This window comes from Loxodonta africana, chromosome 6, assembly GCF_030014295.1.
Source record: "Loxodonta africana isolate mLoxAfr1 chromosome 6, mLoxAfr1.hap2, whole genome shotgun sequence".
NCBI lineage: Eukaryota > Metazoa > Chordata > Mammalia > Proboscidea > Elephantidae > Loxodonta > Loxodonta africana.
In genome coordinates, this window is record NC_087347.1 from 69,507,244 (window position 1) to 69,528,612 (window position 21,369).

At 39.5% G+C, this 21,369-nt stretch overlaps 2 protein-coding genes across 8 annotated transcripts in view; one reads left to right on the plus strand and one right to left on the minus strand.

Moving 5' to 3' along the window:
* NFE2L2 (NFE2 like bZIP transcription factor 2) overlaps positions 1-2,922 on the plus strand; it is a 44,706-nt gene extending 41,784 nt beyond the window's left edge. For all 4 annotated transcript variants that reach the window (XM_003406202.4, XM_010602802.3, XM_064286964.1 and 1 more), the window contains one exon: positions 1,215-2,922. In XM_003406202.4, coding sequence (XP_003406250.2) covers positions 1,215-2,444 — 1,230 coding nt within the window. In that variant the 3' untranslated portion in view covers positions 2,445-2,922. The remainder of the gene's footprint in view (positions 1-1,214) is intronic.
* Positions 2,775-18,502, minus strand: HNRNPA3 (heterogeneous nuclear ribonucleoprotein A3). Of its 4 annotated transcripts, XR_010322288.1 has the most exons (12): positions 18,360-18,492; positions 15,954-16,076; positions 15,721-15,867; positions 15,431-15,641; positions 15,011-15,100; positions 14,833-14,928; positions 14,660-14,740; positions 13,717-13,857; positions 12,399-12,518; positions 12,248-12,317; positions 9,566-12,156; positions 2,775-9,482 (listed from the first exon to the last, which is right to left on the minus strand). XR_010322288.1 is itself a non-coding variant. In XM_064286968.1 (11 exons), exons 1-10 carry the CDS (start codon positions 18,429-18,431, stop codon positions 12,265-12,267), a joined length of 1,068 nt encoding a protein of 355 aa, XP_064143038.1. In that variant the 5' UTR covers positions 18,432-18,502; the 3' UTR covers positions 2,775-12,156; positions 12,248-12,264. The 4 variants fall into 4 exon arrangements, 3 of the variants coding, with proteins under 3 accessions (XP_064143038.1, XP_064143037.1, XP_064143036.1); XM_064286968.1 differs by having other exon boundaries at positions 2,775-12,156; positions 18,426-18,502; XM_064286967.1 differs by lacking the exon at positions 9,566-12,156.
* Positions 18,503-21,369: the final 2,867 nt, after the last annotated feature.

Genomic DNA, 21,369 nt, shown 5'->3' on the forward strand with positions numbered 1-21,369 from the left:
ACTACCAATCCTTCTTTGCTTCCAGCTTTTGAATTCCAGTCGCCAGTAATTATCAGTGCATGCTGATTGCATGTTCTATCAATTTCAGACTGCAGCAGCTGATAAAAATCTTCAGTTTCTTCATCTTTGGTCCTAGTGGTCGGTGCATAAATTTGAATAATGGTCATATGAATTGGTCTTCCTTTTAGGTGTATGGATATTATCCTATCACTGACAGTGTAGTACTTCAGGATAGATGCTGAAATGTTTGACGGTGAATGCAACACCATTCAAATTGTCATTCCCGGCATAGCAGACTATATGATTGTCTGATTCAGAATGGCCAATACCAGTCCATTTCAGCTCACTAATACCTCGAATATCGTTCTTTATGCGTTCCATTTCATTTTTGAGGATTTCCAATTTTCCTAGATTCATACTTCGTACAATCCAGGTTCCAATTATTAATGAATGTTAGCATCTGTGTCACCTCATTTTGAGTCACGCCACATCAGCAAATGAAAGTCCTCAAAGCTTGACTCCATCCATGTCATTAAGGTCGACTGTACTTTGAGGAGGCCCCTCTTCCCCAGTCGTCTTTTGAGTGCCTTCCAACCTGGGGGGCTCATCTTCCAGCACTATATCAGACAATGTTCTGCTGCTATTCATAAGGTTTTCACTGGTTAATGCTTTTCAGAAGTAGACTGCCAGGTCCTTCTTCCTAGTCTGTCTTAGTCTGGAAACTCAGCTGAAACCTGTCCTCCGTGGGTGACCCTGCTGGTATCTGAATACCGGTGGCGTAGCTTCCAGCATCACAGCAACACGCAAGCCCCCACAGTAGGACAAATGGACAGACACATGGGGAGAATACATATATTTAGGCATAAAATTACAGAAGAGAACTGCTTGGAGAGAAAAGGGGTAGGGAAAGAGAGTTTACCTAAGCTTACAATCAGGTATGATTAAAAAAAAAAAAATTTTTTTTTTTTTTTTTTACTATTAAATGGTTTATGGAACCCTGGTGGCATAGTGATTAAGAGCTCGGCTGCTAACCAAAAGGTTAGTTATTCCAATCCACCAGGCACTCGGTGGAAACCCCACGGGGCTGTTCTACTCTGTCCTGTAGGGTCGCTATGAGTTGGAATTGACGTGACGGCAATGGGGTTGGTTTTTGTTAGTTTCAAAATACTTAACCTTTATATAGTTTATATAGTCTAAACTTTTTTTCCATGCAGTGTCTTAATATTCAAAATGAAAAGCTAGTTGAGACTAGCACTGTTGCAAGTCCAGACACTAAACTGACAGAAATTGACGACAATTATCATTTCTACTCGTCGATCCCGTCACTGGAAAAAGAAGTGGGTGACTGCAGTCCACATTTTCTCAATGCTTTTGAGGATTTCTTTGGCAGCATCCTACCCACAGACGACCCCAACCAGTTGACAGTGAACTCATTAAATTCAGATGCCACAATAAACCCTGATTTTGGTGATGAATTTTATTCTGCTTTTGTAGCAGAGCCCAGTATCAGCAACAGCACGCCCTCTTCTGCTACTTTAAGCCAGTCACTCTCCGAACTTCTAAACGGGCCCATTGATGTTTCTGATCTATCACTTTGTAAAGCTTTCAACCAAAACCACCCTGAAAGCACAGCAGAATTCAATGATTCTGACTCTGGCATTTCATTGAACACAAGTCCCAGCATGGCATCACCAGAACACTCAGTAGAATCTTCCATCTATGGAGATACACCGCTTGGCTTCAGTGATTCTGAAATGGAAGAGAGAGAGAGTGCCCCTGAAAGTGTCAAACAGAATGGTTCTAAAACACAGCCAGTACAGTCTTCTGGAGATACAGTCCAACCCCTGTCACCGTCTCCGGGGCACAGTGCTTCAGTGCATGATGCCCAGTGTGGAAACACCCCAAAGAAAGAATTGCCTGTAAGTCCTGGTCATCGAAAAACCCCATTCACAAAAGACAAACATTCAAACCGCTTGGAGGCTCATCTCACAAGAGATGAAATAAGGGCAAAAGCTCTCCATATTCCATTCCCTGTGGAAAAAATCATTAACCTCCCTGTGGATGATTTCAGTGAAATGATGTCCAAGGAGCAATTCAATGAAGCTCAACTTGCACTAATTCGAGATATACGTAGGAGGGGTAAAAATAAAGTGGCTGCTCAGAATTGCAGAAAAAGAAAACTGGAAAATATAGTAGAACTAGAGCAAGATTTGGATCATTTAAAAGATGAAAAAGAAAAATTGCTCAAAGAAAAAGGAGAAAATGACAAAAGCCTCCACTTACTGAAAAAACAACTCAGCACCTTGTATCTTGAGGTATTCAGCATGCTACGTGATGAAAATGGAAAACCTTATTCTCCTAGTGAATACTCCCTGCAGCAAACTAGAGACGGCAATGTATTCCTTGTTCCCAAAAGTAAGAAGCCAGATGTTAAGAAAAACTAGATTTGGCAGGATTTGACCTTTTCTGAGTTAGTGGGGTTTTTTTTTTTTTTAAACTGTTATACTAAAAACTACTGTGACAGGAAATGCAGAAATATGTAATTCTATGCAAGATTATAAGCAAAACTAGTATAGGAAATAATATAAAACTTTAAAAAACATTAAAATGAAAGTTACCAGTATGTTGAATCAGTAGTTTCACTTTAACTGCAAACTTAATTTCTTAGAACACCATTTGGGCTAGTTTCTGTGTAAGTGTAAATACTAGAAAACTTCTTATTTATACTGTTCTTATTCAATACATTCACAGATTTATATGATATGACATCTGGCTAAAAGCAAATTGTTGCAAAACTAACCACTATCTTTTTTTTTTACAAATACATTATGAACAAAAAAAGGCATTTTTTATATTAAATTGTTTAACTCTGGCAAAAAAAATTAAAAAGCTGGTACTAATAAAGGAATATTATGACTGTTAGTTCTTCATGATTCATTGTAATTGAGTTTAATCCACACACTGTGCTCCACAAGACACCAAATAATACATTCAACACATTTAAGTTGTTTTGCATTTTCCTTAGTTTTATTTGAAAATATAAAAAGCATTTTATACTAAACTTACAGCACCAGTGATATATATGTACAGCAGGCATATCTCAAGAAGAAAATGTTATACTTTGATGTGAAAACATTCATTTATTCACAGCAATAGATGCCTGCGTACTATGTGCCAGGCATTGTTCAAAGTACAGCCGTCCTAACAGAAATCAGGGCTTCACACTGGTTTGTTCCAGTTCAAACCCCTGCTGAGACTTTGCTTTTCCACCAGATACACTGAACCAGAATCTACATTTTAACAAGATCCCCAAGTGATTCTTATGTATAATAAATTTAAGAACCACTGCTCTACTAGTGTTTCTCAAGAATTGGTCCCTAACCAGCAACACTAGCATCACTTGGGAACGAACCAGTTCAAAGCCCTGACAGAAATACCTGCCTTCCTGGAACTTAAACACTCCAGTCAGGGGAGACAACATACTACAGTATGTTTGGGAACCCTGGTGGTGTAGTGGTTAAGTGCTACAGCTGCTAACCAGAGGGTCGGCAGTTCGAATCTGCCAGGCACTCCTTGGAAACCGTATGGGGCGGTTCTACTCTGTCCTACAGGGTCGCTGTGAGTTGGAATCAAATCGACAGCATTGGGTTTGGCTTTTGGTTTTATAGTATGTTTTAAGAGAAACGAGGATTGGGAAAGCCAGTGAAAAGTAGTGCAGTTTAAATTAGGGTTGTAAATAGGAAAATCCTTATTGAGGTGGCAACATTTGGAGGTGTGGGAGAATAAGCCACTCTGTTAGCTAAGAGCATTGCAGACAGGACACATGAAGTGCAAAGGCTCTAAGGCCTGTTTCACAAAGAACAAAGATATAATGTAGCTGAAGAGAAGGAAAAATGGAGCCAGAGGGGGCACAGGTGCCACGGCACAGATCCTTATAAGACTTAATTCTTGTTAGGTGCCCTCCAAGTCAATTTTCTACTCAGTGATCCCATGTGACAGCAGACGTGCCCCATAGAGTTTCCTAGGCTCCAGGTCCTTCATAACGACTTCGTAAGTGGAAAACGATTAGAGGTGGTAAGAAATAACACCATACAACTGGTTTTTGACAGTTCCCTCTGGTTTGTGTTGAGCATACTCAACAGAAACACAAACACGTGAACAGGGAGACCAACTGGAAGGCTCTGCCGTATTCGCACGCGAAATGGTGGCTCATGTCGCAGTGGTACCACAGATTGTGAAACAGCACGAATTCTGTATGTCCCCAAGTAGAAGGGATTTCTTGCCATAATGGATGTGGAGTGTGAGAAAAAGTCCAGCTGGAGGGAAGATGTTTACTTTTGGACACAGTTTGAGAGATTATTAAACATCTAAATAAACCAGTTGCTGCAGAGTTGATTCTGATTCGTGTCAACCCCACATAAGTCTGAACAGAACTCTGCTCTATTTCCAATGGCTCATATTTTGAAGATCACCAGACCCTTCTTCCAAGGCACCTGAGTGGACCCAAACCTCCCTGTTGGTTAGCAGCCACCCAGGGGTTTGATATAGAGCCTACAAAATCAGAGCTCCTCAAAATTTGCCAAAAACCTGCATATTCTATTACAATAACCACTCACTGCTTAAGCAACTGTTTGTTCATAGGTTTTAGAGTTTCCCACCCCTTTTACCTCACGGAAATTGAGACTCAACTGCAGGTTATGTTTAGAATAGGTACTACAGGCAAGTAACTCATGAAAAGTCCCAGGTTGGGTTTAATGCGTTACTTAACTGTGCCTCAGAGGGGATTTTCTCAAAATTCCTTTAGCCTTGTATTAGGATGCTTTTTGGTGTCTATAAAAACCAATGTCAAATTAACGTAGTAAAATAATTTGACTCAAATCAACGAAGTCCAGGGTTGGAAATAACTTCGAGGGTACAGAGATTCAAACATAAAGATTGTTTCCTGAATATTTTGCTGCTGACCTCTTCCTTCCTCATGCTGTTGAAGAATTTCCTCCTATGCTGGTAGTGGTAGGGGAAGAAAACATCATTTTTCCAACTTCAGGACATAAAAATCACAAATCTCTAAGATCTCACCCTTAGGCAAAATCATGGGGTGGTGGTAAGAATTCCTTATCAGCAGCCCTACCTGGAGCACCTGGAACTGGCTGGTACATACAGGGAATGAGCATCGCCAGGCAGATCAAAGCCCTGACAGCTGACACCTGCACCTGTGTGCAGAATTACTCATATTCCAAAGGATTTTGCCCAGTTCATACAAGATAGCTGACGATAGAACCAACACTCTTTGAACTACTAACCTATTATGTAACTTTAAACTTGTTACAAATCTTATCTAAAAAGGCTCATTTCTCTTGATCTGGGTTTGAAATATTCCAGGTAATAGAGCTTGTTATACCAGCCTTTGGAATAAATTTAGCTATTCAACTGATATAAACCTTATCTGAGCTGTGCCTAACTTGTTCGATTCTGTAGTTTCAAAATATGTACCTTATGCCTTTTATGTTGAGAAGCTGTCAAGCATTGTATCAGAAATCTTAACTGCATGATACTGCACGTTACATAAAACCCATTTTCTTACATAGATTTCTTCTCAGGCCCATGCTTTTGAGGGAATCGGGGGCACTGTTCAAATGTACCTGCCATTAAGCCTCAGGAACATAATACAAGAAACAGTAATTCTCTTTTCCAAATGTATTTATCAGGCCAGTTTCACTTTTCAGTTGATGAACTGAAATTCTTGAGAACTGGAAAAAAATTTAAAGACCATAAAACTTCAATCCTATCTGTCGAAAAGGAAAAAACAAAAAAAGATATTGGCATAAATAACATACCCATTAAAATATTTGGTTTGCTTCAGCATACCAAGACCCATCTTTATTACCAAATATACTATTTTTAGAGACTCTAGGACAGGCAGGCACTAAGCTAAGCTCCAATTGAGGGTTGGCATTATCTCCATTTTACAAAAAAGGAAATGGGTATAAACAGTTGCTACCTGGGCAGAACTTAGAATTTTGATGAGAAAGTTACATCTTTATTTTCACTGAAAATCAGCATTATAAGCAAACAAGTAGTATTCACAGTACTTGTGACTACCATTAAACCATCATCAGCATTGTAAATCATCTCAAAATTGTCATTTATGCATCACAACTTTGAAGTTAGACCCACCATTATTAGTTGCTGTCAGCTGACTCACAGCAACCTTGTGTAGATCAAAAAGTTGCCCAGTCCTGCCTCATTTAATGTTTAAAAGCACATTACTAAACCAAAACTTTTCATTTTGATGTCTTAATAACTGTACACATTTTATGCATATACAATCACTATTCTAAGGGGTGTGTTGGTGTCACCAAATGGCCAAAAGGGGAACATAGCATGTAAGAACCCAAGTAACTTGCTCAAGATCACAAACTACTAAAACCTTGTATGTACGTTTCTCACTGACAGGCAAAACCCTGTATGAAGAATGAAGAGACCAACTAAAACCTAATTGCATCTTCTTCCTCTACCTATTAAATGAGGGCATAAAAGATGATTATCTGACCAGAGACACAACAGATAAAAAGACAGATAAAAAAGTAGAAGACTCAAATTCCAAAAAATGGCCAGACTTACCGGACCAACAACTAGAAATACCGTTTAAACTTGGAATTGAGGCCACTCCCAGCGGTCACCTTTCATTAAAATAATTAGCTTATAAAATATGTATCACCCATTCACTATTAACCATGAGACCAGTCAACATTTACCCTAAACATGGAGGGCAAGGAAGCTAGATAAATGGAAACGGGACAGAATGAGAATGCTGACATACGTGAAAAATATAAGCAATGCTACAGTACAAGCTGCATAAAAAATGTTAAACAAGAACCTAACTTGCTATGTAAACTTTCACCTAAAACAATATTTTTTTAAAGATATTGTTTGGGTCAGGCACCTTAGTCATAGTGACATTTTTGTTAACACTTTAAAGAGGTCATTTACAGCAGATTTAAAAATTAGTGAGCAAAAATTTAGTACATTCTGAATTGCTACTATGAAGTTGGAAAGAGGAGAGCATAATGAAGACAGTCCATGTTAAAGAAAAATAAGTTATTTGGGTGAGACCTAATGATGGGAGCACTCGAAACTCAGAAAAAAAGCTTGGTGGGAGCACAACCTTGGCAGTCATTCTCAAGAAAATGTCTACTTGTAGGTATGCTTGAGAAACTGCTGACAATCATAAGACACTGTCTAGAAAATGGAGACCTAAAGAACTCCTACAAGTTATTTTCTATGACAGGAAATCATTGAACTGTGGTTAGTTGCGTAATACAGTAAAGGGCAGTGAGTTCGCTCAGGTTAAGGGTTTTTTTAACCTGGAAGTGGTAACAAGTGGCTTCATATTGTTTGATACTACTCTGCTTCAGTGTTATCACAATCATCCTGAAGTACATCCAATAAAGGGCAAACTGAAATGACTGAACTTTCCCCTCTCAATGTCTGGAATCCCCTTTCACCTTTTTCCCAACTTGTTTCACTGTTTCTCCTGCTTAATTATCCTAACTACTCTTTCCCTCCAAAGGATTCATGTCACCCAAGTATCTCATATATTCTTTCAAGACCCAAATCCTTTTAAGCAACAAATGCTAAGTGATTCTAAACTTTCAACTGTTCCATAGTACCCATTATTCTTCCACGCCTATTTCCCATGGCAACTATGTTTTCTACCAAATGGAATTGACATATCTTTTTAAATGACTGATACGTAAGGCTCACTCCAAGTTCCCTTTTATTTCACTGCTTGCTAATAATGTATTTAATATTCACCTATAGCATTTATATCACATGAACATTGTGAAGTGACAAAACACACACATTTCTAAAAATATTTTAATGAAAAAGTTATCTTTCTGTAAACATTTCATTATACTACAAACGAAACATTTGAATCCATTACAGACCACCTCTTACGTCTTAAAAAAATCAGTAAACATCCTCAAGTTTTAAAAGGAATTTAGGTATTCAGATAGGCTAACGACCCTTAATTACCCCTCCACACTAGCATGCTTAGTCACTACTTTGTGACATTACTGGAACTCCAGCGATGCCTCTTTAGAAATGTTTCAGATTGCAACTAGTATATACCCATAAAAACCAAGCCTATTTAAATTATTCAATCCCTTAACAAAGTCTTTATTACCACACGAAAATATTCTCCTTTAGAATGGGTGTAAATTGAGCTTTTAAAAATGAAATGTATTAGAAGTGGTAACCTACAACTTGGATTAACATTAAAATGTTTACCTTGATCATTTTCCCCTCATAGCTTTGTTTTCTGATGCTACCAACTTAAAGGATTTAAGACATCGGATTTTTCAGAAATGACAATGGAACTACATTCATATAAAATCATTTTATTCCATAAAGAAAAGAGACAGACAGGAAAGAACACCACCTTTAAAAGAAAAATGTTCCGTATCTTAGGAAATTTGCTTCACTAAAATGTCATGTGTTTGTCATTAAAAGGCCTTATCCAACACACTTCGTTCTATGGTGATGTGAAAGAAATCAGTCCTGATTTTGACACAGAAACAAAACCAACCAGTCATTTTCTGAGAATAAATTCTGTGGCAAATTGATACAATTTTATGTAGGAACCTAACCTGTAATTTAGAAACTATATTTTGAACATTTGTTCTCCAAGAGTGTTAATTAAAAGAGGTGAGTTATATTAAGCCTAAATTTTTAACATGCCCTTTTGGGCAGCAAAAATAGCCCTTATGAAAATCAGCAATTGATTTGAATGGTAATTAATACTTTCATTATCCTTTGGAAAAGGGTATTAAAATGGAACATTTGTGTAATTAGACTTGACTGTTTCTGGTTAACATGTTAAAAAAAAAAAAAAAAAGAACCAAAAATTCATCCTATTGGTCCAAATAGTCCCTTGAATTTAATTCAAGAGTATGTATGTATGAGGCCACTTGACAAAAGATCCTCTTTGTATTTACATAAACTGACAATTTTCTAAGTTCATTCCAAGATGTTTTCCTAGAATGGGGATTGACAACTTAATATTTTTGTTAAAAGTCACTCTTACTAAACTTTTCACAAAATTGGAGGTCACTCTATCTTTCCCTTACCAAAACTGAGTATACCCTAAAGCTATGAACTTAAGAAAAAGGGCCACATCTGACTCAAGATGAACCCTCATGGCAACTGCAGGGGAATTAAAAAAACCCATTTAAGATTTTCATGTTTGAGATTGTTCAAAAAAAAAAAAAAAATTCAGCTGATGAATTTTTGCCAATGCATCTACTGCAGAGGGACGAATTAAATTTCAAAATATGTAATATAGATTAAATTTGTAGGTAAACAAATGGTGTCATCAGGTTTTACTGTAAGCTACAAACCTTACCCAGCCAGAAACCTTCGTATATAAGATGGTAGGAAAGACATTCCTCATATAGGCAAGTAGGGTTTTCTCATTCAACCTGCAAATCAAAAAAATTACTCTTACCTTGCTTTACAAAAAATTACTCTTTAATTAGTGAAAAAAATCAAATTCAAGCCTTACCTAATGCTTATTGCCCTTCCTTGCAGGTCTAAATGCTAGACCTAGTGACTGTTGGAACTATCTCTCATTGATGCTCCAAAAGGCGAAGAGCTCCTGCTAGACCTTCTTCGTTATTTCAGTTGTAATAAGCAGATTTAACTAGCCTTTGGAAAGTTGCTCACTATCACCATAGTATCTTATGCCTTCACTTCTCTGTAGTTGAAGCTCTTGCTGCTGCCTTGTCATTCTTTATTTATGCTGACTTGTCCATACTCAAAAGGCTGCTGAAGTCCTGTCTTAGTGAGTTTCCTTTGATCCACACTGTGCTTAAAAAGCATGTCTTAGGTCCTTTAAAGCTGGTTAAATCGCTCTCCTCATGGCTTACTTTTCCACTCTTCACAAGAACTAAGCTAAATACAACTTATAAACAGGTCACATACACAGACTTCACCTGCTTATAGGTCGCAAACATCGACTTACTAAAAACGTTTTCACTATTCCACTAGTTCCAGAACAGAAAGTTTGTTAACAATTAACCTCATATGCCATGAAAGGATACTGTCAAGGTTGTGTCAAACAATTTCACAAACATCAAAACAGGAAATGTTCATCCCTTCCCCTCATTCCTTCAACCTTTATTGTACGAATAAAAGAACTTGAGACAATTTAGCTTAATTTTAATAAAATGCTTCCCAAGCATTATTTTGACCAGGTACCCAGGTTTATGTTATGAACATTGACAGTGTCCAATTATAAAAACACACTTAGAGTTGTTAAGGACTTAACCATTTTCTAATATCAGCCTATTTTCTACACTGCTTATTCACATTATGCCCATTAACAAATGGAATGTTGTCTGTTACATTTATTGGTTTGTGAGTGTTTTCTGGAAAACTGTAGTATCTGTGAAGACCGATTTCCATGCTGACATTGCATGCATCCAAGTATTAATAATGCACAGAGGCACAGAATTAGAGCAATAAGATAGAGCATATTCAAACACTAGCACGCCCCATTCCCCTTTTTATTGCTTGTTTTGCTTAGTACTTCTTAAAAGAATCTGAATTCGTTGTTCAACTGTCAAAGAAAAAATAACAGCAGGGCACATACTTAGGGCTCAAATGAAATTGTTAAGCACTAACTGGTGCAAAACAGACATTGGTTTTTGTATATATGACCTTGTTACCTAAAACCCTTCTCAACCAGGGTCTTCCAACACATACCAACATGATTTAGGTTGAAATATACATGTGGAATAACAGTGTGTTCCTTGGGAATTTACGTGAGAGTAAAAACTCAGATTATCCAAATTTGAATTCAGGTCTTTCGGAAGTGAGAAGCTTGTACTAAGCAACTGTGCTACATTTCTGCTGCAGTAAGTTATTTTGGATTATACCTAGACTATCCTTGATTTCATCCAGTAAGATGCATTACGTATAGAGTGCAAACAGGAAAACATACCAGCCAGTAAAGGGTTCAACAACGCATGATTTTTATTCTCTTGCTCTGAGAGCTGGTATCAATTTAAAAAAAAAAAAAAATCAAACCAATGAAAAGAACTGAAGATTCATAAGCCTCTTGTGCTTCAAAAAGAATTTTTTAAAAAAGGCAGCCACTAATTTGCTTGGGTAAAGCAGGCTTAGTGGTCTGTATTAATTTTTAGAATGGTTTTTAAAGTAGGAAGAAAGGGTAAAAAATCCACTACCCCATTCCGGAATTTAAGCAGAGGGCAGCAGACATTTTTTGCACCCAAATAAAATTATGGCAGCAGTTCAAATGTGACCAAAGTAAATGTATATCTTCTAAACACAACTAGGACTCTTAGCAATGCTAACACACTAAACCGTATCTGATTACATTTTTAAAGAAAATGCACAAAAACCAAATAGGAATTTTGAGTTTTTTCATTGAAGGTAAAACTTAATACTATTAAATTCACAAATATACTAATTTAAATACCCAATCCTAGTTGTTATCTAAAACACACATTGCAAACATACAAATATCTATTCTCTCCACATGTCAGCGCCCATTCGTATCATGGTTTGGAAATGAGGAGAATAGATTCCCCTTAAATTGCAAGTCAGCAGGTGTTTCTTTACAGTTAACTTTAGCAAAATTCATACAAAATAGTAATTAACAATGATCTTCTTTACTTGTTAACTCACAAGGAAACACCTTCGAAACTGCATTTTGTTAAAGTTTCTGTACTAAAATGTAGAAAAACTGAACTACACAAATATTGAAAAGTTAAAAATTCCTTAATTTTTTATTCCTGGTACCACTACCACAATTTACAGGGCAATATACCTGATGTAATGAAAAGAAAAAGAAAAAGACAAAGCTACAACAGATAGAAGACCTCAGGAATGTACATCTAATTGACACTACATTGCATTAATCAATAGCTGCACTTTTGCAAACTGTGGCTATGACAGTCCTGAACAAGAAGGGTTTCCTGTTTAAGCTGCAGTAACTTTTCTGACTATGGATCATCGTTCCTTCTGTGGCAGATTTTTACAGTTCCTCTAATGCATTTGGGACGACTGTCTCAAAGTAACCTGCAGCTTTCCTGACAACTCCTCGCTCTCTCTCCTGCTAAGAACTGTAGCCTGTTGAATAATACAGGATAAAAAAATTATTACACTCAGTGAACAAATCCACATATTTTTTACATCATTATAAATATTGAAAGATACCTACCCTTTTCTGTTGAATTTTTAGAACCTCCTGCTACCATATCCACCACTTCCACCACCAGATCCATAACCACCTGGAAATACACATGGAGTTTTTAAACACACACTTTTAAATTAAAAAGCCTCTGAAAATTTTTGATGGAAGAACTACTTACCTCCATAAGGACTGCCCGAGCTTCTTCCACCAAAACTGCCCCCCTTCATGGGTCCATAATTTGATTGTTGTTGTCCACTATAATTTCCAAAATCATTATAGTTTCCACCACCATAGTTACCTGAAATTACAAAGCTTTTTATTTGTGGCTGACCTACACAATAATTATCTCTCCTTTTTAAATTTACGTTAATATTACATTATCTTTTGATAAATCCGGTAGCGTGCTCTACCATGTGCAAACCTTTGAGAAGATTTTAGAGCTACCATATTTCCTCCACCACACACCTACAGGCACACTAGCAGACCTAAGGCTCAAGTGGGAGAGGAGGAAACAAACAAACAAAAGAGGTGGTGAGGCTAGCACATTTCTAGATAAATGTCAGATGCCAGGTTATTAGAGAAACATCAATATCTTGCTTAGATTAGACTCTACACCTTAGCACGTTCTCTCCTTCACACCACTGAATTATTTAGTCCATAGTAACAGCATCAAAATTGTCACTACTGATTCATGATAACTACCATTTTAAATCAATGATAGAGAAGGTATTCCAGATCTATTATATACCATCAGTTTTGATATGACTCAACAAAAATGTATTCATAGCAAGGCTTTTTAATCTACACCTCCAACCCCACTGCAGTGGATCAATTCTGACTTGTAACAACCCTATAAGACAGAGTAGAACTGCCTCACAGGGTTTCAAAAATGTAAATCTTTACATCTTTACAAGAACAGACTGCCACATCTCTTTCCTGGGGAATGGCTGGTGGGTTTAAACTGCTGATCTTGGGGCTAGCAGCCAAGCACTTAACACCGTGCCACCATGGTTTCTTATCTATAATTCCATGGAGTAACGCCTCAGAGTTGCTTATATCCTGCAACATCAAGTATTAAAATCCAAAGTACTTCCGCACCAATGTAAACCAAACTCCAGCTAGCACACACGGCACACCGTATGAGTAAGTCTTAGTATTCAGCTTTCAGTTCCTACTTGTCCAGATTAAAACTGCCTAGAGTTATGTAAAATTCTGGCAACGAATACATCATTGATTAAAAATAATGTAATGTATGTATTAAAAAATGCTTAAGTGTCCACTGCATAAAAATACTAACAGTTGAATGTTTTACCAATAAGAGCAAAATTAAGAAAATTCCTTTTATAATTATCCAACAGGTGAATACTTTTCCTAATTATATACTACATAAAATCTGACCAAACGTTAACTCTTATGCACTTTTCTCCAAACATTTGTAATGGAATTATAAAAAATACTTAGCATTTAACATTTAAATAAAACTTTGAGTAACTTACCACCGCCAAAATTTCCTCCTTCATTGTAACCATCATATCCTCCACCACCGCCACCATATCCACCACCTTGGTTTCCATATCCTGGTCCACCACCATAGCCCCCTCTACTACTATAACCAGGACCACCGCCATAGTTGCCACCTAAAAAAGTGAGATGACACGAAAACATTATAAATGCAGCCTGCTGACACGTCGTAAACAGAACAAGAATACTGGCTAGTAAGAATGTAAATCCTTAAACGTCTTGATATTAAAATCTATTGCTTTCATTTTCACACTGGGAAAGACAGTCTCCTCCACAACAACTACAGCTCAACTACTAATACCCTAAATCTTATTTGTCAGTACACTGTTAAAAAATTAGTAATTACCACTCATGGCAATTCCAAGTGTGTCAGAGTGTAACTATGCTCCACAGGGTTTATCAATGGCCGAGTTTTCCAGAAGTAAATCACCAGGCCTTTCTCCTGAGGTGCCTCGTGGTGAACTCAAACCTCCAACCTTACCCGTTTGCACTACCCCAACAAAAAAACCCCATTGCCGTCAAGTCGATTTGACTCACAGTGACCCTAAAGGACAGAACAGAACTGCCCCACAGGATTTCCAAAGCTGTACTCCTTACAGAAGTAGGCTGCCACATCTTTCTCCCACCCATCAGCTGGTGGGTTCAAACCATGACCTTCTGATCAGCAGCCAAGTATTTAGCCACTCACTGAGCCACCATGGCTCCTTCGCACCACCCAGGAACTCCTAATTATCCAACAAGGACTAGCTAATGTCAAATCTTCAGGGGGAAAAAAAAATCTACTCTCATCAGCAATTACAAGTTACAGACATACTTTAACTGTAAAGTCTAACAAGTTTTGACTAAAACTAGAAAAGTGTAAACAAATACTAAATTTTCAGTAAGTTATGGAAACAAACATCAATTTAAAAAACTTACCATCACCTCCAAATCCATTATATCCCCCATCGCCTCCTCCATAACTACCTCTGCTGCCACCACCTCCACCACCATAGCCTCCTGAAAAAAAACAAGATATTGTTTAAATTTATTCAAGTTACCCATGAGTTTTAGACAGGCATATACTTAACGATATCAGATAACCATCCTACCTCTTCCACCAAAGTTTCCACCACGGCCAAAGTTCCCTCCACCACCTCCAAAGTTTCCTCCACGACCCATAAAGTTGCCAGATCCACCTCCACGACCTTGTAACACAGATAAGATAACTTTAAGAACCTTACAAACACCACTCGCATCTATTGTGTATGTGTATATAGTCCTACTCACCTCGTTGTGATCCAGCAGACTGCATCTCTTGTTTAGAAAGGGCCTTTTTCACTTCACAATTGTGCCCATTAATAGTGTGGTATTTCTGAACTAAAAATTTTTCAATGAAACAAACAAGTTATGTTTATGCTGTCTGAAAATCACACATGATATCCTTTATCACTGCATAACCAACTACAACATTATCAAGGTAATGACTGAGCATGAGGCAATGTTCTGGGATGTTAGTAACATTTGTCTTGATCCAGATGTTGGTTACACATACCTCATCACTTTGTGAAAACTAAACTAAGGGCTTTATATGTGCTATTATGCTTAATGTACTATTATACACGTTAAAAGATTAGGAACAATTCAGTACAGAGAAGCCATTTCTGCTACTTCATTCCAATTCCAATAAATGGCTAAACTGCTACTTACCAACAATTTTATCAACTGTATCATGATCATCAAAAGTTACAAAAGCAAATCCTCTCTTTTTTCCACTCTGCCTGTCTTCCATTACTTCTATGGTTTCAATCTTGCCATACTTTTCAAAGTAGTCTCTCAAATTATATTCTTCTGTATCTTCTTTAATGCCACCAACAAAAATCTTCTTCACTGTTAGATGGGCACCAGGCTTTACAGAATCCTACAAATAAAAAATACGAAAGTCAAAAAACAACTTTTCACACCAATTCCACACGTTACACAGCATGTTATTAAAATACCTCTCTAGAAACAGCTCTCTTTGGTTCCACTACACGACCATCAACCTTGTGTGGTCGCGCACACATTGCTGCATCCACCTCTTCAACACAAGAGTAAGTCACAAAACCAAAGCCTCTGGAACGTTTTGTTTGGGGGTCTCTCATCACCTACAGAACAAAAATTTTAAACCATTACAACACACCCCAGGTCACTCTTTACCCCTCAGAGCCTTTTGGTTCCTTTAGTAACTTACCACACAATCTGTGAGTGTGCCCCATTTCTCAAAATGTTCTCTTAAACTATCATCTGTAGTTTCAAAGCTCAGGCCACCAATAAACAGTTTTCGCAACTGCTCTGGTTCCTTTGGATCATGGCCCTGAAGAAAAGAACCAATGTTTCAATAGGCCCCATTATTTCACAGAACCAATTAATTGCTTAAGCACACAAACCAAAAATTATACATTCAACATGAAATTCCTGTAACAGTTACACATTGTCCAGATAAAAACTGGAATACGAATACAAAAGGCAACCTATTAAGTTAAAGGAACTAAATGGTACCAAATACCTATAACGATCCTTCCAAATGTGAACATCACTTCAACTAAATTGAAATCCAAGAGAATTCCAGAACCAAAAATCCCTTAATTTTTTTTAAGCTACAAGTTAGTCTTGGGACAGATTTTAAGTTGTGACTAATAACACCCCTTTCTAAGAAACAAAAGTGTTATAGAAACAGTGCTATATCCACATTTCTTTTCATATCCTCCCTCTTTAGTCTACATGCCAACAAGCATTTAATTTTAAACCACGAATCTAAGAATACAACTAAAAAGTTCTGAATGGCAAATTTAGAGAAATTCAATAATTTCTAGTAAATGAATGATGATGTTAAAACAGGCATTAGGTAGTCAATAGGGTCGCTATGAGTCAGAATCAACTCGATAGCACTGAGTTTGGAAACCCTGGTGGCATAGTGGTTAAGTGTTACCGATGCTAACCAAAGGGTCAGCAGTTTGAATCCACCAGGTGCTCCCTGGGAACTCTATGGGGCAGTTCTACTCTGTCCTATAGGGTCGCTATGAGTTGGAATCAATTTGATGGCACTGGGTTTGGTTTGGTTTTTTAAAAGGCCAAATTGGCCCTTTCCCTAAAACAAAGAAAAAAATCTCCCCCTCCTATTTGATAACTTTCTGTTCCAAAGTATGTTATTTGCTGCAAAAACTGTCTTTCTGTACTTTTATCATATGTTAACAATTTCAAGTACAACACATTTTTTATGGAGTCACAACAAATTGGCTTTACAAAGGACTTACATTAAGTATACTACTACCTGACCAGAAGAGTGGAGGACAATAAAGCAGAAACTGATTTTTTTTTTTTTTTTGAAAATCAAGATGTGGACTGAACTGTTTTACAATTTGACTAGTCAAAAGTTCTTTAATAAATTAATGAACTGCCATTAAATGTATGCATTAAAATCTCATTCATCTGAAGTCTTTAAACAAACTGGCTCACATTCACATTGTAAGACCTTCCTGCTGTATCTTCCAGTAGTGAAAACGTTAAGACGTTTATTTAATCAAAAAGACTCACGTGCTGAAGAAAAATGTTGAATGATTAACAGCCTCCAGCATGAATTCACTATTAATCTCATGTTAAGTCTGTTACATCTTGACGTTACACGTTTTAATTATGACGCTTTATTTTAAATATAATAAAGAAATTAAAATCCACATAAAAGCACCGTAAACACATGAAAATTTTAACTGTGGTTGCAATTTTCTAAAACAAAAAGCCAAAAAACTACAGCCAGAGCCAAATCATCAGAGAACCAGAAAACTAGGAGTTGACTTTTTTTTAAGTTCCTCCTACACATCTACACTCAGACAGTCGAGTACTTAACCCACATGGCCAGTTGTGAAGATAAGGATAATCCCAAGTATTTTAACAAGAATAGCAGGATCAGGAAGTATTTTAAGGCACCAAACTTTTAAAAAACCTCATTTTCAACTGGGTGCTGCGAAGAAAAGAGCAGGCCAGAGAATTAAATTCTCCACGCCGATGAAAAGATCTCTAAGGCCTAGAAACGCGGCCGTAGAACTTCAGCAAAAGCACTACGCTTGAAGCTCTGAGGCCATCTGCTGCACTTTCTGCCGGGCCGCCTTCTCCATCTCCTCCAATCCCACGCTCTCGCTGCCGGCGGCGGAGCGAGGCGGCGGCCATTGCGGGCCAATGCGCCATTTCGTAACGCGGCGGCGGATCAATGTCAATGTGGCCGCCGCCCGCCTGCTCGCTCGCCCGGATGTGCCTGCCTGTCCCCTCCCCTCCCCTCCCCCCACCTCCTCCCAACCGCTCCCGCCGAGGCCCGCCATACCGCCTTCGGCCTCCGATCCGAGTCCGCACGGCCGGCTCCCCTCCCGAGGCCCCCTCAGCCATGCCACGCCTCCAAGGGGCCGCTTGTGCGGCCGAAAGAGGCAGCGAGGCAGGCCAGGGGCCCCGAGGAGGCCTCCGAGGCCTGCTCCCCTCCCCCTCCCACCGCCTGTCTCCGCGCAGAGCGCGGGACGGCCGACCCCATCCACCCGACCTCCCCGCTCCCACTGAGCCCGGCTCTCCACGCCGGCCACTACCCAGCAACCCCCCGCTCTCCCCCTAATACCTCCTCCCCCCGGCGGCGACGGCGACGGCCGGAGTCGGGCTGGGGGCGACCGGGCGGCGGTTTTACCTCCATTTTGAGACCGGACTCGCCTCTTCCAACTCGGGTTCAATATGAGACCGAGAGGAAGAGGCGGGGCTAGTCGTCACGTGACGCACTTTCCGCGCGCCGCCGTGCTTGTGGGGGGGCGAGCTGGGAAAGGGGCGGGGCCAAGCTGGCGCGAATTGGGACTGGATGATCGGATTGGCCGGCGGAGGGCGGGGGCGCGGCGGACCGCGGGAGCGCGCGCGCTTTCCCAGCCTACAGAGCGGCACCGCCCTTGCCGCTGTTCGCGCCGGGGCGGCTCTTGGGACGTCAGCTTGAGCTCCTCCAATGCGGGAAGCCCACGTCGGGAGAACGCCTCATGACCGCTCGTCACCAGAGAGAAAGGCCTTTTTCCTTTCTTCTCGCGCCTGTTCCCCCTCCCCCACACAGGCCTTTTGGTCTCCATTTCCGATTCCATTCCGGTTCCTCACAAAACGAAAACCACAGACTTTACTGTCCTGCACTTCAAGATTACAAGAAGGCCCTCACAGCCCCTTGGCATCTCCTCGCACGTTTCCAAATGTTAGGGACCAGTTTCTGAGATGTCCACCTGAGAGAGCTCATACTGAAAATTCCTGCAGTATCCACGTGCATGAATTATGGGCACCTTGGAAAGGCCTCGAAACTTTGCAGACGCACTGTATTTTTACCCTTAACGAGCTGAGGCAGGACCGGTCGAGGTCAGTTCGTTAGGTACTCACTGATCTCAAGAAATCTGTCGGCACCATTTCCTAACACTTTTCTAGTTAGTGTTGAAAGAGCTGATGCATGTGTCCTAGTGCATGGAATTGAAGAAATTGAGTAATCTAGAAGATTAATAAGTAGGTTCGCCAGATATGCTACTGTTTCGGAGTGATTTTTTTTATTTTAATGTGATCATTGTTTCCAGTTGTGTTGTGACATATGATAAACAGTGGAAGAGTCAGAAAACTGGGGCCTAAGCCTTTCTTGGTCACTAACTGGCCACGTGGTTTTGAATCATTTAACCTTACTGAGCTTTAGTGTTTTGGTTTTTGATGAGAATGGGTATGGGGTTAGATGATCTTCAACACACAGCTGTAAATTCGTGATCTACGGATCCACATTTAAAGTTACACATGAAAATAACCACAATTGGGAAGTCTTCCTACCCAACTGGAAAATGCCCTACATTTTAATTTGGCAATCCATGTAAGCAACTGCTTTAGAATTGGTTTGGCTCTCACTTGCAAAGATTGAAAACCTAATCAATTATATTGCAAATTCTTTTTTAAAAAGTTTGTGTTAACAAATGGGGAGTGGTTACTTGGAATTTAGAAAAAGGGAGGGCAAAGAGAAGAATTTATTGATTTTTATCTAATATTGCTCCAGGGGACAGGAGTTGTATTTGACAAAGGGTTTTTACTCTGTTCTGGGAAACGCTGGTGGCATAGTGGTTAAGTGCTGTGGCTGCTAACCAAAGGGTTGGCAGTTTGAATCTGTCAGGCGCTCCTTGGAAACTATGGGGCAGTTCTACTCTGTCCTATAGGGTCACTAAGAGTTGGGCTCCACTTGATGGCACTGGGTTTTTTTTTTTTTTTTTTGGTATTCTGTTCTGGGGCAGAAACCAGTCACCTGGTGTAAAAATGGTGTGGAGGGGGCATCTGACCTACTCTAACTTCACAAGGAGAAGGAGAATCAAGATCAACAGCCTGAGATTCCAGTGAGGTGGAAGATAGTTGTATCTCCACCTCCAACTTTTTTTTTTTTACCAATTCTGACACTAGCTGTCTCTCCCATAGCACTCTCTGCTTCTCTGCTGGGTTTGATACTTCATCACAATGGCCACACAGAACTCACAGACAGTACTCACAATTGTGAGGTTTAGTAGGTCACAATTCAGGTTCAGTAGCACCCAGGATACAGTTCTTCAATCCGGACAGCCTCTTCTCAGCTGTGCCTACAGGCACACTTTTCAAAGTGGCCCTGGGCGAGTGTTGCAAAGCTCTTTTAGCTTCGAGGATAAGTGCCTAGAGGCACCCCCACTCTGTCAGTAAGCCTTGGCTGGTAGGTGCTCAGCTCTCCTGCTAGGTGGATTAGCACACCCACTATAATCACCTTCCTCCATGGGCCTCCTGGCCCACACTCTGTCTCATCTTCTGGTTCAGCTGCCTCTGCTGCCACCGTTCCTCTGCCACTATTTCTTATTGTCTTTCACAGCCTCTGGTGTTATAGCTGCCTCTCTATCTCCTGTGTGTAGGAGGTCTTAGCCCAGGGATCCCAGGTCCAATAGATGTGCTCCACTCCTAGTTCTTCTTTCTTGGTGGTAGTAGTCCATCCCCCCCCCCCCCCCCCCGGCTCTGGGCTCGACTGCTCTTTTAAACCTTGCACAATGGCAAAACTGACCAATTCCCTTGTTAGGGTTCCATATATCTTGTTTGTATGGCCTCACCCCTGCAAGGATGCCATGCACCTTATTTACATTATTAGCAAGCTATCCAATCCTGATCGTGGGCCCCATGCACCTTATTTCCATAGTCCCACTTAGTCATTTAACTGGAGTTATGAGACTATGGCTAGAAAGGGCATATTAAGTAATTCATTGCACTGCAGCAGGCCTTAATGTAATTTGGAAGAAATAACCCTCCAAGCTAGACTCCTCCTGTTACTCTGATTTCATTATTACAAACAAAATTTTGTTTATGTATTCAACTTACCACAACACTTCTGGTACCTAATGACAGTAATTTAGACATTGGAAAAGTGTATACTCTTAGTGTCTGGTTAACATATCAAGGTTTGGTGAGCTCGATTCCTATGAAACAGTCCCAAATAACTTGATCAATTCTGGGTTCATAGAAAAATACAAAGTTAAGGACTTTAGGAAGATGATATTCACACCAAGGTGCCCTGTGAGACATTGCAAGAGTGATCAAGTAGAGTGATTACCTGGCTTCACTTTTGGGCATGT

Coding starts and splice junctions, on each gene's coding strand:
- HNRNPA3 (XM_064286967.1), bottom strand. CDS start 18,431: ATGGAGGTAAAACCGCCGCCCGGTCGCCCCCAGCCCGACTCCGGCCGT. Junction 15,101..15,430: donor TACAGTTGATAAAATTGTTG/GTAAGTAGCAGT, acceptor AAAAATTTTTAG/TTCAGAAATACCACACTATT. Junction 12,318..12,398: donor CTCGGGCAGTCCTTATGGAG/GTAAGTAGTTCT, acceptor GTGTATTTCCAG/GTGGTTATGGATCTGGTGGT.